Source organism: Topomyia yanbarensis, chromosome 2 (genome assembly GCF_030247195.1).
Source record: "Topomyia yanbarensis strain Yona2022 chromosome 2, ASM3024719v1, whole genome shotgun sequence".
Classification (NCBI taxonomy): domain Eukaryota; kingdom Metazoa; phylum Arthropoda; class Insecta; order Diptera; family Culicidae; genus Topomyia; species Topomyia yanbarensis.
Genome location: NC_080671.1, coordinates 198,535,520 through 198,553,694, shown reverse-complemented (window position 1 = coordinate 198,553,694; position 18,175 = coordinate 198,535,520). Strand labels below are relative to the sequence as shown.

The 18,175-nt window shown below is 40.1% G+C and overlaps 1 protein-coding gene across 8 annotated transcripts in view; it reads left to right on the top strand.

Annotated features, from left to right (window-relative positions):
* Positions 1–18,175, top strand: part of LOC131682614 (probable serine/threonine-protein kinase nek3) — a 293,923-nt gene that overhangs the window by 222,847 nt on the left and 52,901 nt on the right. For 6 of the 8 annotated variants that reach the window (XM_058964235.1, XM_058964243.1, XM_058964241.1 and 3 more), the window contains 7 exons: positions 901–1,427; positions 12,351–12,510; positions 12,576–12,873; positions 13,461–14,005; positions 17,533–17,688; positions 17,762–17,901; positions 17,968–18,158. In XM_058964235.1, coding sequence (XP_058820218.1) covers positions 901–1,427; positions 12,351–12,510; positions 12,576–12,873; positions 13,461–14,005; positions 17,533–17,688; positions 17,762–17,901; positions 17,968–18,158 — 2,017 coding nt within the window. The remainder of the gene's footprint in view (positions 1–900; positions 1,428–12,350; positions 12,511–12,575; positions 12,874–13,460; positions 14,006–17,532; positions 17,689–17,761; positions 17,902–17,967; positions 18,159–18,175) is intronic. The other 2 variants (XM_058964238.1, XM_058964237.1) reach the window with 1 other exon arrangement.

Genomic DNA, 18,175 nt, shown 5'->3' with positions numbered 1-18,175 from the left:
ACATTGATAGAATTTACCAAATCCCCAAAGATAATGGTTTGATAGTTAGTATGTTTTGATTGTAAAAACGACATTTTGAAACACTGTGACTCGTAGGAATTTAATATGTAGGCAAACATCAACGTCTTGGCTTTCGCAGGTGCCCAGCCCATCCACAGCCATCTCATTACACGCCAGTTTTATCCCTTACGCTACTGTTGTTCATAAAGTGCCCCATCATCATCTGACATTAGTCAAGGAGCATGCTGCAGCACTGGGAAAGTCAACGTTCCAGTAAGGGACACTAGTGGTGCTTTGGATAATATATTTATGAAGTCTACTGTGGTTTGATTCGCATTTGCTATCGGCTGCTCCGAAGATGCGAAAATGCGTACCAACCATTGCTGGTTGGAGTGCTCATTCATTTGCATGCGATTTAAATATTTGATACACCGAAGTTCAACTTTTTCTCTTACTAAAGCGAATTTGAATGTTGTTTAGAAATGTAAAATTTTAAATCAATCTTGGAGTGCTACAAATATCATTAGGGGAAAAATAGGACACGGTTCTCGACTTGCCATTAAATTATAAACAATTTCACGCGATGTTGGATTTTCTCGTCGAGCATGCGATTCTGCACCATTCCTTTTTCCCGCCAGACTAATAAACCTGCGTTTCCCCTGCTCTGTGCGCCAAAAAGAGAGATTTTCATGTAAAACGGTAGTACTTTCGGCGAACTGTTGGTAATAATTGCTTTAATTTTAATTTAATTGAAAAAAGTCAAGTCACTTTTATCAATTCATCTCGTCTATAATATCTCTTACATTACTGTCTAAATTTGCCTGCATAATTGAAATGAATATCGGCATAATTCCAGTTAATACGGCTTTACTAACATATTTTTTTAACTTCTGCTTACAGAACCTATAGTTAACGAACACCCTGTAACTATCTATCCCGGAAGGGCGTCACCACCCAGGCGTCATCCTGGACGAAATCTGTCTAACTCCATCGAGCGACACCGTGATGTGTGTCGAAAAGGCAATTACACTTCAGACAATTCTTCATCGCAGGAAAATTCCTCGCCTGAGAATAATGGATCTGAGAACAACTCGCTGTCGCCCACGCATGGTGTGCAGATCAACATCAACTACAATAACAACCTGGTCAGTAACCGGATATTTGCTAGCAGTATGGAATATACGCGACAAGCCAGGCAACGTACCCATCAGGATAGCGACGAGGAACGATTTTCCGAGGATTCTTTGGAAGAGTCGTCATTGCCTCCTCCACCAGGGCCTGTAACAGTACCGCCGCCACCATCGCTATCCGCACCGGTAACACCCAGCAAACGACACAGTATAGCCTGGGAAGTGAATTTAGACGATCCTGCAAGTTTTGGAGACCCACTGACCATTCCGAAGGCCACATCTTCTGGATGCACCAAGGTGAGTCATGTCAGAATAAGCCGAAGAGATTGCTGAGTATGTGCAAAACATTGAATCGCTATTTGACACCCGTACATATAGTATTGGTACTACATCCCACATTTATTTGTCCTTCTGTTTCAACCTATTGTATTACCCATCCATTATTCATTCACTCTATCGACGATGTAGATTTATTTAATTAAATGTTACCACCTGTGCTTGGCGAGTTATGGTGCATCTCAAATTCGCCTCTTGGCAGTTGTCTGACCCTGTTCAAAGACCACGCCAGACTTAAACCACTCTACCTCAAACATAAACAATTTAGGTAACCATCTACAAATGAAATTGCTCGTATGCTTACCAAAATATGAGAAATGAAGATAATCGTTTAGTCGTCAATTCACAGAAACTTTAAAAACTGATTCGAGTTAAATATCGCCCTGAGCAAATTTCTACTACTTCAACCACAAGGTAGGATTTTCCTTGCAATTTCATCAACATCAGGATTTCCTTATACCATACTCATACCTATATTGCAAAAAATACTGACTGGCCTTTGACAAAAAAAAAGCTATCAAAACGCTTGTCCAGCTGGCTGGCAGGCTTCCATTTAAATTATTCACTCGATTGGAAACCCTATCAAAAGGATAGAAACGAACTTTGGAAGTAACGGAAGAAAGCGATAGCTCTTCACAAGTGCCGGGAAAAGTCGTCCCATCTATCAACTATGTCGATTATTTATACGTGTATCCTTCCTATATGGACAAGTATGAATATATTAAACAGGAAACCTGGTCGCCACCATATGTCACAGCACACGTTAGAACGATGTATGTATATTAGAGATCCGCAATTCAAAACTTTGGCCGCGTGCAACTTAGAAAACACGTACAATTTCCAAACCACCCTAACGTATACATTTGAAGTATATATTCGTAGTTTTCTCCATCTAGCAGTCACCCGTGGGACGAAAACAGACAAGAAAGGAAGGACGGGCGCAGAAGCTGCCGTTTTCATTTTCATAATCCGACGATCCTATCAAAAGCGACCTTTTATGTTGGAAAAACGCTCTTATCTTTGAATGGGGACTATACATGATAGAGCGAGAGAGTGAGAAAGAAAAATAGAATGCGGTCAAACGGGAGTCGTATATATCCGACTATGTTACCTTGTTTAAACCTTTCCCGTTCAGCGGTTTATTGAAAACATTTTGAAACCATCTTGGCTATTTAAGTCTAGAAAGGTTAGGCAATCGCTCCGAAACTCGGGATCCTAACTAACCGCGTCTCGAAAGGCACAGCTCAATTTGACTTGTTCCGTCGAGATTGGAAAATATCAATGTGTTTTGATGTGTCAAAATATGTCACACATTTTTGCACAAATTTATATTCAAAAGAAGAGAATCATAATATAAGGAGGAAGGATAAGCTAGTGCATATTAGAGTGGGTGACTATGCTTTGTATTGTTCTTCTAAAGAAGGAAGAAGGAAGGAGGAAGAAGGAAGGAGGAAGAATGAAGAAGGAATAAAGAAGAAGGAACAAGGATAACATACATCCTTCCGTCTGATAAGTGATTCGGAGAGAAACAATATTCCTGTGTTATCATATTAAATACCTCGTTAAGAGCCCTCATTGCAGGAGAACTTTAATACACCAAAAAATAAGGCATTCGAGAAAGTCTTCTACCACATTATTTCAAATGAGCGATGCGGCAACATACAAACTACTTCCTAACATTAAAACCAACCGGGACTGAAGTTCAGGTATCTCTCGAGGCGCACATTCCGAGCGAATGGAAAAGTGATATTAAACTCGGCAACGTGAATTTTTGTTGATCCCCAACCTTATTTTGCGTTTTTGTGACCACCTTTTTCGCGCTTTATGAAGATAAAACTGCTTTCTAAAGACGGAGCGGTACCAGTGGGAGATATATTTTTAATGAACCGTGTAACGATCTGTATATGCTATCGGTTCAGTTGTCTTTCGCCGCGGCAAAGCCTGCCTGTATAAAGAGCTTGCACAAAGCCACTCGCCCTACCCATTCCGTGCTACTATTTTTGAATGGAAAGGATGCGACGGAATTCAAAGGTCGGAAAAACTCCGACACCATCGTGGCTGTGCTGGCGTCAGCTCTGTGTACGTTTGAATGTTTATTTTCCCTACTAAGGGAAAGCTTGCTCATATTTTCCTTGAGTGTTATTTTTATTTTCGTAGCCTTTCCTCGAGGATGAATATGCGTACCGAATGCCGATGATGAGGTGATGATGCAGATGACGATTATGATGATGATCACACTCGTTTTGATAGGTCAGGAGGTTGACTGGGCGAGGAAAAGTAGTTCAAACTTAACTCGTGGTTCTGATGTCCCTTGGAAAAGGGAAGAACTGATGTGTGATGCGATAAATTCAACGGATTATAGTACATAATCCTCATAAGCTTATTTTTTCATTGACGAGAATATTTTCATGAACACAACTGGTGTCACATTTTTCTGTTCACTGATGATTTTTGCAATGAGAGATTATGAATGTCTAGGTTTGTTACTGAAAAATAACATAAAATGATTTTATCGCGAATATGTGCTGTCTGTCATTTTTATTTCGTGATATACATATGTATATATCACGTTGTCTTGATTGGAATAAAGAGTACCCAAAAAGCTGCATTTTGGATCACACATTGCTCTTCTTTTACTTCTCGTTCCGTAACACTAACCATGTGTATGTAAACGTTTATCTTTGTTACAATATCTCATAGATAAACTAGAAAGGATAAACATAACCTTACAGTATGCTAGTCATACAGAATCTGGGAACGTCATAATAAATACTTCTGAGAATACAAATGTACTAGGTGAATAGTTCGCCTCCCATTCGAAGAATTTCTCCGCTTACATAATATATGCAATTATGACAAATAAATGTCAACTTATTACCCCACCACTCTTGAGACGAATGGAATTTCATTGTTCAAACGTTGTTGGGGATCATCCATAAATGACGTAGCATTATATGGGGGAGGGGGGAGTTTTGTATTTTGTGATGATGTGTGACGACAGGGGGGGTAGGGGGTCATGTCATGCTACGTAGCTGTATTAAAGGAGAATAACTAACATCGTTTTTATTTTTTTTTTTTAATTTTGCGTTGACAAGGGGGGGGGGAGAATTACCGTCAAGCTACGTAATTACAAGGGGGGGTATGCAGAGGTTTGTGACGAAATGCTACGATGGGGGAGGGGGGTGTTAAAAATCACTCAAAAAATGCTACGTCATTTATGGATCGTCCCTTGCTAGCAGCTTTATGATTAATGATTAATGATAACCCTAATGGCAAATAAGTGCTTTGGGTTAAATATTGCATCGCATTCCAAACTAGTACAGTAAAACAACAGAAAGTGCATTTTAATTTTAAATCAAACCGAACCGAACATATAACGTTATTTTACGATTGAATAGAAATTCCACTGCACTCTTCTAGTTAGACAAAGTGGATGAATATTTAGAATTGAGCGATTGTATATTGTATCAGATAATAATTAGTACTGAGCCGGGTTTTCTGACAAAGACAATACAATGCCATTGTCCTCTGTTTTGACAGATATCTATCACTGTCCAGGAAAAGCATAAGAATAAATAGTAGGGGAGCCGGGGGCAAGTCCGACATCTTAAGCGCAATCATTTTTCTAAAATTCCACAAAGCTTCTAAAATTGTATATTGTATACATAATCCTTGTTTAGATAGTTCTTAACAAAATATAATATTTTCAGCGCTTAAAAAATTGGATTCATTAAAATTTCTTGGTTGCCATAAAACGGATAAAAATAACATTTTAAAACGCTGTGGGTAAGACCGACACCCCAAAGGAGCAAGAGCGCCCTTTTTAACTTTCATTTTGTTCAATTTTTGCATAAAAAATGTGCGTGTGATAAAGTGTAATTATGTGTCTATGAGTATGTATGATGCAAGTGCATGCTTTCTGGAGTTTCATCGCATAGCAAGAGGGAGAGTATTTGAATGCGTGGTGTTCTAAATAAATATAAATAACTCTTGGTTTATATTATGGAACGGATTTTCCCACTAGTGCAGCCATTCTAAGGATTAAGATCAGTTTTGCAAGCAAAAAATATCCTCTGTTACTAGTATTTCTTCACTTAGAAATAACGTACGCTTCGTAGTAAGCTATCCGGTTCGTATTATGATTTTTCGAAACTCTGTTGATCAACAATTGGACAGGCGTTGAAAAGTGTTTTTCAGTATCATTTCAGAATCTGATGTTAGATTTTCCTTTTCTTTTCGTTTCTTAATTCAACTATGGATCACGCCATATTTAGTTAAAAACAAATTGTTTTGGACGGTCTGAGACAATACTGACAAGGAATAAATGCAAAAACAGAGTTGCCGTGTATTTCAATTATTAACAATGTAATTGAGCACCACAAACAATTCCCAGTCGTTCGCATTGAATCAAAAATGAACCCAACCATATAACAGCGTGTCGATCTTACCCCACCCAAAAACTGTCTTACCTCAACAGTGCACATTTTTGTTAGATGCCCATAAACAGGCAGAGGTTCCATTGTCCAGTCATCGCGTTATTTCCAATCCAGTTGCCACTTGGTCAGCGAGCCAGCTCTCGCCAACCTCGAACCGTTCGTTTGCCTTCGTTGAAAACACACGATATCCTCAGCTGGGAAAATGTTGATAGGGATCAGCCCGGCGATCATGCAAACTGCCTCTCATAATATGATTATACACTCGCCACTCACTTGGTCATGAGCCGGATCGCGCTGTTCGGTAGCCTGGCCATTTTTGCAACATCACTCGATCTTGAAGAGCGCTGGGCTCAAAAAGGTTACCTTTTAGCCTAGAAGAAACACCTGTGAAATTTTAAGCCGATCCAAGAAAAATAATTGAACCCGAAAATGGATTGAAGTGAACCAACTATTTTAAAACTACTAAAATTAATATGAAATTTCATATATAATGTTTATATTGATGCGAGAAATAAACTGCAAAATTTAAATTTCGCGCGGCGTCAATCATTCTTAAGTATCCCTGTGTTAAGTACAGACGTTGAAAGTGTCAACATATGGTGGACTCAGCCACTTCTAGGCCCATGCCTCCCATGCTCTTGCATCGGGTTGTTTTAATTTTAACAAAGGGAGATATTTATTGTTATTTATTGTTTATTTGTGGTACCTTCGCCAACAAACCCCTTGGCACCAATGGTGGTTGCTTAAACTAATTGCAATTCAGAATAGATAATATTTTAGCTTTGATCGAATTCCTCGTCCGGTTGAATTCAAAAGTCGTCGCCACAATGTTAAAAATACGCTAGAGTCCGGTAACAGCGCTCTGGCGACCGTAAGTTACGGTCGCCAGAGCGCTGTTACCGTAAGGCAATCCACCCTGGCAAACAGTAAGCCCGAGACGAACAGGGCTCGAGAACAGTCCCTCCGAATGCCTAAAGTGTCGAGCTGTATTAACTGACACCGGTATTCGTAGGTCGCAGTTGAAATCTGTTTTACCAAGGAAGATGTTGGAGTGCAAAGCATATGAACCGTTGGACGACTTCGATTCTGTTAACGCCATTCTGGTAATACGAATTCCAAACAACAGAACAATATTCTAGTGTTGAGCGAACCAATGCGCAATAGAGTGATTTTAAACAGTATACGTCCCTAAAGTTTTTCGCTATTCGAGCTATCCATGATGGCTCCGAGATCCTAGACGTGAGTGTTTTGGAATGCTCGCGTCGAAGTAATTGTAGTTAAACTGAGTCGGACGGCGTCTCCGCGTGAACGTAACGATGGAGCATTCACTCGGATTCAAAGCGATTCTGCTTTGATCACACCACGTACTAAAGCATCGGTTTTATCCCGTATTTGTCGAAAAAAAATCATATCTTCGCAAAAGAAAGGCGGGGTCCTTGTAATGTGGTATTGACATCATTAAAGTAGAGGAGGAATATTACTGGGCCAAGATGGCTTCCTTGTGGGATGCCGGATGTAGCAAAGAATGGTGTAGATAGACAGTCCTTAACGCTGATTCAGAGGTACCTTCCAACGAAACCAGCACAGGAGTTGTCCATGAATACCGAGTTTGTCCAGCTTCGCTATTGCGATATAATGGTTGATTTTTTCGAAGACCGCAGATTGATCCATGTAAATAGCATCGGTTTGAAATCCGTCAGCGAATTCATCGAGTACATATGTTGTGAACGAAGGCAGGTTAGTCGCTGTCAATCTTTAAGGCAATAAATAAATAAAATGGGTCACTTCAATTCATTTTCAGGGCCATTAATTTTTCTTAGATGGGTTTCAAACCACCAATGTTCAGCATAATTAGAACCACCGCGTTGGTCACTTCGCTGCATTCTCACAGACGTAATCGACGTGGTTATAACAGTTTAACGGATTATCGACCATTACTCCCAATTGTTTTCAAACGGTATCGATAGACACTTGATCTTTGCCCAAAGATTAGCATTTCGGCAATGCACTTTGAAGCGGATTGACTGCCTCATATTTATTCTCATTCTGGCCGCACGAAACATTACACTGCACGGCTCATTATCTATTGTGGCCCACTGGACGCGTCTTCTGATCCTCAAACAAGCAGTCGGGAGAGTGCTTCGTAGGCTGAACGCCGACGGTTCCTTCGTTCCATTTTTCTAGTCATAGTAGTATCAAATGTCCCCGTTAATGTTTTCGTTAGCTTGTTCGGAATACCGCTGTCTGTGGAAAGAGCATTCCTTGTCGAAGTTTCACTACTTTCGTATTGTCGTTGGTTTCTGTCATCCAATGACTTGAAGATCACACAGTGGCGCGACGAGTGACAAAACCCCAACAATCAATGTCTTGTAATGCTTTTGTAAATATTTATTTTATTTTTCTCTCAGATTGAATAAAATTATCTCAAATTTTTACGATAACCGGATGAAAAATGAATTTTTAACATGTCGTGGAAGCAAGTGAGGCCGAGGATTTCTGTTCAATTCAAATCATTAGAATTGTTCGTAACTTCGAACTTCAAATAGCGATATTACAAGAACTACAAGGCCGATTGGAGTAGTTTTGTGTTCTTGGGAAAGAAGAATGTATATGCTAAATTATAGATGTGAGCTTTTTGTGCAGGAGTCATTTACGTTTGTTCTACATCAAGAAAACGCAATTGAGAAATTCAATGTCATATCAGTAATTTATCTTTACGTTCAGCATCAGGTTGTACTGCTCCTCTGTCCACCTTGGCAGTGCCTGACAAACTAACAACAAAAATTTCGTTGATGAAGCCTTTGAATGAGTGCTCGACTACTTCTTGGGGGGATAGGGAATCTGTTCATAACTTGTATTTCAGCTACACCGGCTCTATCCGTGACCCAGTTGCCTTGATATGGAGGGACTCGATAATTCCCTAGATTAAACGCAACGTCACAACATTGTTCTGCTGTCGTCTACCACCAATGGCGTCACAGTGATTGAGATTCGCTTGGATTATATCAATTATTGTTGACCTAAAATCTTCTTTTATACCGGGTATTTCAAATGTCTCATCGGATGACCAATTTTATTATCTGTGATACAGAGCATGCACCTCAGCTCATCCGTGCATACCAGGGCAATGTGTCATTTTCCGAAGCAAAGTCTGCAAAATGGAATCTGTCAATACCATTTTTTGATAATTATTTATTTTTTTAAAGTTTTAACCTCAAGGGTGATTAGTATTTTTATTAATAATATACATTTTAAATAAATACAATAACAAAGACAAACAACGAAAATTACTGCGATAGCCTATCCTGTGCGTACTGCTTGCTGTTGTGCGTAATCTTCCTTCTTGGAGGTATTATTCATTGTACGCTGTGCTGCTTGTATGTTGTTCTGTCTGCCCTCTTCCGCGCTCTCGTGTACATTGTCGTTGTCGCTAGAGCATTTTCGGTTTCCGCTATTGGATGGTTTTTTATGCTTCTTGTGTGTCAGAGGAACTCTGGTGCATCCGTCTTCTTTTTTGGTTATTCCTTCGATGGGTGTACAAAATGTTGGTTTAGGGTTGATTCTTTGCCCGTCAATCTGTAGCTTAGCAGTCGAAGGCTGTTCGTTAGTGACTGGGTGTTGCAGTAGATCCATCTTCTTTGGCAGCTGTCCTTGTATGATGTATTTGGATGTGGGACATTGCCGTAAGATCAAGCTCCATTTCCACATTTATCCAGTGTTTCACCTCACGCACTGTAGGCCAGATTCGAGTTTGTGTAAAGTCGATCGCGTCTGTATTTTTCCTTAAGAGCGAACTTTGTTTTTTGATTCATTCATCTCACTCATCATACCATATTAAAATATGCCTGGGTGTTTTGGTTGCGGGTTATTCACTCCCCTCACACACGCACCCCCGCGTACCAAAATAAGTTTGCAGAAAGACAACATTGAATTTATGCTAGTTGGTCTAAATCTTATATTTTTTATTTCAAGTGTGTCAGCGTATAAAAGTTGCTCATCAGGTTCGTGGCAGTCGTGTGCTTATATGTACATATATGTGTGAAGTGTAATTATAATGACTATTGGCTAAAAGTTAGAACGAATAACAGAGGCACAATTGCTCCACTAGGTGGATTTAAACAGATTCTTTATTCAGTATCCGTATGAGGCATTCTTGCAATTTTAGGAACGATAGTATCGGTTAACATAACCATAATTGGAAGCTCCCGGTGATATTGACTGATCATCAAGATCTCCGGATTTGACTTCACCAAATTCAGCCAGTTAATAATGACTATACTTCCGTTCCAATCATAACAATTCCATGTTCCAAATCAAGCAGTCGAGAAAATACGAAACAAGTTTAATTCATGATCTTTCCTCTAAGACAATTATTAGTGTATTTAAATATTAGGACTTATTTCTGATGCCTCATCGTGAAAAGCACTTATCATCATCGCGAAATTGTTTTTGAATGATGAAATTTCATTAGTGGGATAATTATGTTTGGATTATTAAACCCTAACTAGCAAATTAATGCATGTTTTTCCAACTAAGGAGTTCCACGTAGATTTGTCCGAAAATGATTCAAATCGTGACCGATCATCTTCGATTCTGATGAAAGTTTACACGTTGCACCGCGGAAGAACGGAAGAGTCAACGTTTTCCACAGTCAACGAGATTACTTTGCTTTAAGAATAATTTTTTAAAAGGGCGTAGATGCACTGAAAATAAGGTTGACATTTTTAACCAAACCAAAAATGTAGGTTAAAAATTAAATGACAAAAAAACCTTTTTTTCTTTTTCATTTCTTGTCAATAAAAAATTAAAGAGAAAAGAAATATTTTAAATATTTATTGTATTATGGAGAAACCCTCAGTAGAAAAGTTTTTCTAACGATTACTTTAGACACGTTATTGAATTTCATCCAAATTGACTGACAAAATCATAATTTTATTATAAAATAGGATTCTTAATATCATTTCTAATCAAAATGCTTTTAACTTAAATCATGCAAAATGAGCTTTCGAGATATTTACAATTTTGTTTAAACAAAAACAATTGATTCGTGCATCTTTTCATAAGTTATTCGCATTTCTCCGTCATCAAATTTCTAACGTTTTAAACACGAAAAAGATTTTTTTTCGTGTATTTGAATCATGCAGAAGCTATCAATAAGAAAGATTTCCTAATAACTTTCAACATATGTTTGTAAGTTATCAGAAATCAGCAGCAACTGGCTCAAATGGCACGTTCCCCATGTTGATCGAAGATAACCAAGTGGTCCCAAAACCACGAGGTATAGCCTACTGATGCAATTCCAAGAATTTTGATTCCCATACTGCTAGTATTCCATTGAAGTTCACATTTAGTATCCCAGTACTAAATGTACATGCTTCCGGAAATCCGGAATCCCGGGAACCGAATGGGATAACCCGGTTCATTTTTACCAAGTCTAAAAGTGGATGAGTTCCTGAATCCAAAACACCCAAAAGTATCAAAATCGGTAGGAAATTACCTTAGTTATTGGCATTTCAGTTTTGTAGGTACCCGGGTACCCTCGTCGGCCTGTTATGTAATAAAAAAATTCAGGAGCCCCTCCTCACTGCTCCTCTTACTATATCAACAATATTATTAAACCAAAAGCTTGACCTGAGAAGTTCTAAGATATCACAAAGTTTCAATTTCCAGCTATGAATAAAACACGGGAATTTCATTAATTGAAACCTAAAAAGGGGGATACCGGGTACCGCGTCGGACACATGACGGTTAATAACGTTTGGCGATGAAAAGTCGAAATCGATAAAAAGGGAACATGATACAGATTGGAACGACAGTATACTACCTTTAATCGCAAGCCAGACCCATGTAGATAGAGAATCCTATAGAAAATGGGCGAAATATGCGATTTTGAGCAGAAGATTCAATAGATAAATTGAGTAAATCACAAATCAAATTTTCGCTCCACTTAACACGGCAAGTTCTATGTTTCGAAGTCTTCTTTGTTAATTCAGAAAGTTTGTCCATGTTTGATTATTCCTCACTACGTCTTCGTACAAGTGTAAATGGGATCTTAAATTGGAGCAAAAACCTAAAAATATTCATTGAAAAACATATACACACACCAACGTACCCATGAAAACTGACAAACAAGAATTGGACTAAAACAATGTTAAATGAAAATTGACAGGCGAAGCTACTGCTGGGAATCCCACAGTTTTCCTAAACAGTCAGCAGGGGAAAGTTTATCCACTATTACTATATGAATGCGCTTTTATTTGCTGTTGTTTGGAAACAACAGCGCATATACTCGTGCATAATTCAAAACGTCAAAGCTTATGAAATGGATGGGTCTACATTTATAATTTATTTTAACTAAATTTCCAGCGTTACGCACATTCCCTCGCTTATGCCAACATCATCGATTTGTTAAACTTTTCACTAAATGTCCACTTTGTACATTTTCCAGGTTATAGGTAGGCGAAAAGGAAAGAATGCTAACGATTCACAGTCGAGTCTTGATTCGACACCGAGTAACAAAAAGAGTGAATCAAGCGAATGGCCGGATCCACCTGATATTCCGATATGCAGCACTGAGGACGAAGCTGCCTCCCTGTATTCTGACTCTGGTAACTATTTGCTTGCAAATACACAATGCCAACAATTACTAGACACCAACTATTTACCCTTTCAGACGAACTGATACCTCAAGTTCCCGATATCACCGGGAGGGGAACGTACATTATTCGGAAGGGTCGCCGACGGCAACGGTTGGAAAGTTTAGATTCAACCGCAAGCAATAACCTGCCAATCCCAGGAAACGACCTTCCACCCATCACGACCCTACCGAGTCCGGTGTTTCCCGCTTCTATGATGATGCCTAAATCGAGGCACAGCATTGATTTGGGCTTGTCTTCCACGTTCAGTGGCGGTGCGATAAAACCATCACACTCCGCTCCTCAGCAACTACCAAACTCAGTTCTCTCGCCCAGGTAATTAAATTTCTCATAGATTGTTGAGTTTATGGAACTAATTCATCTGTTGATTTGCATACCAGAATCCTGAATAAAATAGAAAACATTTGTTAAAAAACTACTTCCGTCTCCATCAAATTCACCATCCAAAGTGGTAGAATGGAGACGCTAGTAGATTGTATCCAGTTTTGATATAGTTTTTCAATATAAAATATATACATCTGAACATACTCACATACTTATACTTCACATGACTCCAAAGTTTACTTCAATGATAACCATTAACGTGTCCATACGTGCAATATGGCATTTGAAGACAGGTGTAAAAACATTATCGCCGGCTACACGCAACAATTCAACGATGTGCGTGTCTCTAAAAGCCATTCCACATATTGCTATTCTCATTGATATTATCCAACACGTACAACAGTAACATAAAAATGTTTTGGCAGTTTTACCCCTAGACAGCAATTTATTTCCTATTTGGGATTTTAGCAAGGCCTATAAAACAGACACTGAAATGATTGCTTACCAAGTGTTATTTTCTTTCGCTGCATCATCAACCAACTGATCATTTTTTTCTCTTGTTTTGATTATGTTTTCAGGTCACGACTATCATTAGATTTAAGTTCACCTACCTCAGAGCTTTCAACGAACGTTAGAAAAATCACCACCCCGACCGGAAACATCCCTGCGCACCTGCAACAACATCTACAATCCTCAGAAATCCACAGCAGCAACAACAACAATAATAACAGCCTAAGCAAAAATAAACCTAACCAAAGCAGCAGCAACAATAACCTTAGCACGACCTGTGTAAATAATAATAATAATAGTATTACTGTTGGCAGTGGTGGTCTCGTTGGATCCGTTATGATAGGAAACGGAAGTGGCACCCTGAATCAGCAGACGCCAGTAGTTTCATCACGCTATACCGAATTCAAAACGTACAGCTCGACCTTTGACGGTCTGCAGGCGCTGGAAAGTAGCAACAGTAACAACAACAACAACGGTAACAACAATAGCATCAATCGTGGCGGCGCCATCGGAAATGGTTCCACCGTTGTTTCCGGTTCCGACAATGACAATTCGCTAATGCGAGTGTCCTCGCTGCCAGCCACCACTTCTCCGCACCCGAGCACCGCAACAGGTAAGCAAGAACATTTTCTCGTTTTGTTGATCTATTGGTGGTGGATTTTTTGTACTCTCTCTCTCTCTCTCTTCCACTGGAACGATCCTCATTTGCGTTTATTCTCATTCCATGCCGATGAATTATTCAGCATCATCAGCACGATTTTATTTGAGGAAAGTCTTCTTACCTTTACGATCCTAGGTGCCTTTTCCTTTTCGCACTTTTTGCTGAGTGCAAAAGGGACGCGACTGCGAAAGGTTTGCCTCATTTAATTTAGAGGTCGGCTACCGAACCTAAAGTATGCGCGATAAAAATATTAAAATTGTATTTTATTAGTTTTGAGAACGTTTTAAGAGTATTTCCATGTATATTGGGATCTCACCTGTCATTTGCTGGAAACGAAATAATGTTCGTTTCAAAAAGTATGACAACACGTACGCAAAATAAATTGTACTCAGTATGCTAGCTGAGCAGTCTCACGGTATGTGTCTGGATGGTTCTCCCACCTGATATCATTTCCTGCAGACCCTAGCTTGAACCTTTACTAATATGACCAGATGTGTTCTGAGATAGCAATAACCTGTTAATAGACCCTTCAATTTCTCTGCCTTTGCCTTAGCCAACAGCTATAGACAAGTTTGAACTCGATGTTACAGGTGCCCAAGCTGCTCGGTCATCTATGGAAGTTTTCCTTCAATGCTTATAGCACTCTACCTTCCAGACAATGCAATGATGTAGTTTCGTCGCCGGTGCAAATCTACTCTCAGAATGTAGATGGTGTGAATTCCTGCGCTATCGCTTACCGCCTAGCTTGCAGGAATAACTGGTGATTGTGCTCGATTGGTTAACTGTTTTGCGTCACTGTTTTCCATGAGCTGTAGGAATTCCGAACCAATTCTCGACAAAATCTTATCCGGTCAAATTGATTCCGATACCGTTTCGGATTCCTGGTCAATCCAATCAGAAAATTTATTCGGAATCTTGAATGAATTCAGTATGGATTCCAGCTGAAATGCAACAACCGATTCTGAAACCTATTGTATTTGAAACGGTTGTTGCATTTGAGCTGGAATTCATTCAGAATTCTGGCTCATTTTCCTACTGGACTTACTAACTAGTCGGTAATCTAAAATTTGAGATCTTCGTCTTATAAAAAAATATAAAGAAGGAATGATTTTTATTGTTTCCATATTTTAGCTGAGTAAGGTGTTTAAGGCTTAGCTTCCATTGAGAAAGGCTTGAAAATGGAACATTTATGTAACAGAATAGCATATTGTTCCACACTATTGGCAAAATTTTAATGAAAATCAATCGGAAGTGCTCTGACGATGCCCCGAATTCGTTGATTGATTTTTATAATCGGGTTGCTTTACGCCAAAAATAGGATTTTTGCCTTTCTCATACAAAGAAAGGCTGCAACATCTTCAAAAATCAACTTTTCAACCAAGGCCCTGATGGCTAAGTGTCATATACTATTCAATTCGCAAATGTCTGTTTTTTATGATAAGGTTTAAAAAGCTTCAAACTCCTGGCCTCTTCTTCTAGATGGAAGCAATCTATTCCGTTGCCATTTAGCTGTCGCCCCAGTGAACAGTCCTGTTATTCCCCGGGGGTGAACTCACCCTACTCCGACTGAGAGTTCCCGACGGAGGAATTTCTCTCGACATCGATACCCGCTTTCTTGAGCCATTTAGCTACCGGCTTTATCAAGATCTCCGCGGATATTATCCGGCGACGACTTCGCTGGCACGTTCGCTACCTCTCGGTAGCGATATCTGTTTCGTGAACCAATTAGCTCCAATTTTTGTCACGATATAGTCGGTAGCGGTAGCGATATCTGTTTCGTGAACCAATTAGCTCCAATTTTTGTCACGATATAGTCGGATTGTCCACGCTGGTGAATCCCCGGCGGTTTATTTCTCCCGATACCAATGCTTGCTTCCATGAGCCATTTAGCTCCCCGCTTCGTCTCGTACTACTTGATCTAGTCCCCAACGGTGGATCCAACCTACTCAACGGACCAGCCGGTATGCGCTGAGATGTGTCCAGCGATTCCGAATGGAGTGTAGCTTCCCACTGCTAACTATTCGACGCGATCTACTCATTCTAATTCCCGGCGGTGGATCTAGCATACTCACAAGCTACCCACAAGAGAGTCGAGGTCTGTCCGACGATTCCGGTTAAGCCTGACGTCTGACCTGGCACCCTGACGACACGAACCCGGTGCTACGTCCCTAGTCCTGAACCTAGTCTATACTGATGGAAAATTCCTCGGCAGCGGAATTTCTCCGGAAGCCCGAATTGTGGTTTCGCGGTGGCTTTCTAGCCGACGGCGTTACCTTGTTGGTCCCTTCGCCTCGGAGAGTATACTCGTAACCACTCTGCCGGTAGCCTTCCAGATATGCTCGTCGTAGTACACCAGGCATACCCTTTCGAACTGCTTTGAACCAATGGCATTCGTAGACCACGTGCTCCGTAGTCTCTTGCATGTTCACGCACTCCGAGCAAGGGTTGACGAAGCATGTCCAAACCGATGCTGGTACATCCGGAAGTATCCGTGTCCGGACGAAAACTACGCCAAATGAAAGTTCACCTCGCTATGCTTCCTACGCACCCACCCTGACATATGTGGGATGAGTCGGTGGGTCCATCTTCCTTTATCCGCAGTGTCCTGCGCTAGCTTCCAATTAGCCAACCAGTCCTCTCGGACCAGTCTCCTTGCAATTCGTGTATTCCTCCGCTGATAGCATTCCACGTCCTCAGCCAGTATGATGCAGATGGGAATCATTCAGGCAATGACGCATACCGCCTCCGACGATGTCGTTCTGTGCTGGTTCGCCTAGCCGCCCATGAGCGGATGAGCTGGTACAAGCGACCGCAATGAGTTTGCTCATGGTTCTTGAGATGAAAAATAAACGCGGTGACAACTGAATGAGGAGTCCACAAGATCGGATGTCTCGAATCGTAGCTGATATTCGAATAGCAGTAGTATACCGTCTACCCTGGACAGGTTATTATTATTGTTGAACGGTCGCATTTCTTATCGAGTTGGTTGACTTCCTTACAATATTGCTGATTTAGGACTTGTCTTACGTAGAGTTTCATTGTGTCATCAATTTTAAGCGGAGTCATTTCACTCTATTAACTTGGTGGCAAAATATATGTATTTTCCATATAAAACTTCTATTGCTTTGGAACACGGTTTATTACAATTTACTACAATTGATATGCCGCATAATATTAAGAATACGAAAATTACAAGTTTAAAATGTTTATTTATTAATCTGGTTTACAACTGAAACATAAAAGAATCTTAGATTGACAAGTACTACTTAAGCATAACAGTTACTTTAGTTGAACAATGCCGCGGCCCGCGGTAATTAAGTGCTATTTAATTCCTCTGATAGTCCAGCGAGACCATATAAATATGACCAGATGCACTAATTGCAATTCATTACGTTATAGTTTTAAAAATCGTCTAAGCTGTATACAATCTTAATCAATAATTGAAAACAAAATAAAATTGAACAATCTCTCTATTACAGCCGATGGTCTTTCCACACCGCGCCGTGAGCTTGCCCCTCCAATCGAAGAAGACGAAGAAGTTGACAGCGACAACCAACGTGGCGTACCATTACGCAAAATAGAAGATAATATTAGTGCTTTATTACGTGGTGATATATCTGTTGCTAGAGTAGCCGGTAAGTATCTGAAGTTACTTATTAACTATCACAATCTTCGTTGTACTCCATGAATCTCTATTTGTCATTGCAGACATACCTCCCGCAAGACGTCCATTAGGCTTTCGTCTAGGTGTTCATAAATCAGAAAGTGCCAAAGAGATGCTGTTATCACAAGCAGGTTTGGGGCCTTTGCCACCGTCGCCCCCGTCTTCTAGTCCGGAGCAGGTAAAGGTGCCTTTATAAAAAGTCTTTAATAATCACCGCACTAACCCAAAGTTTTCGTCGTTGTTGTTGCAGGATAGTGACGAGTTTCCTCCGCTACCACCTTCACCTCTCGAAGAACCCGAAGTTATTCATCAGATGCACGGCATTTGCATCACCTCACGCAATAGGTCTAGTAGTATCAAACACGATGGTCACTACCGAGAAGAGCATCCTCCGGCTGTTCCACCACACCGTGGACCATCGATAAATACTCTTAAAACTAGGTTGGCTTTTCTCCTAT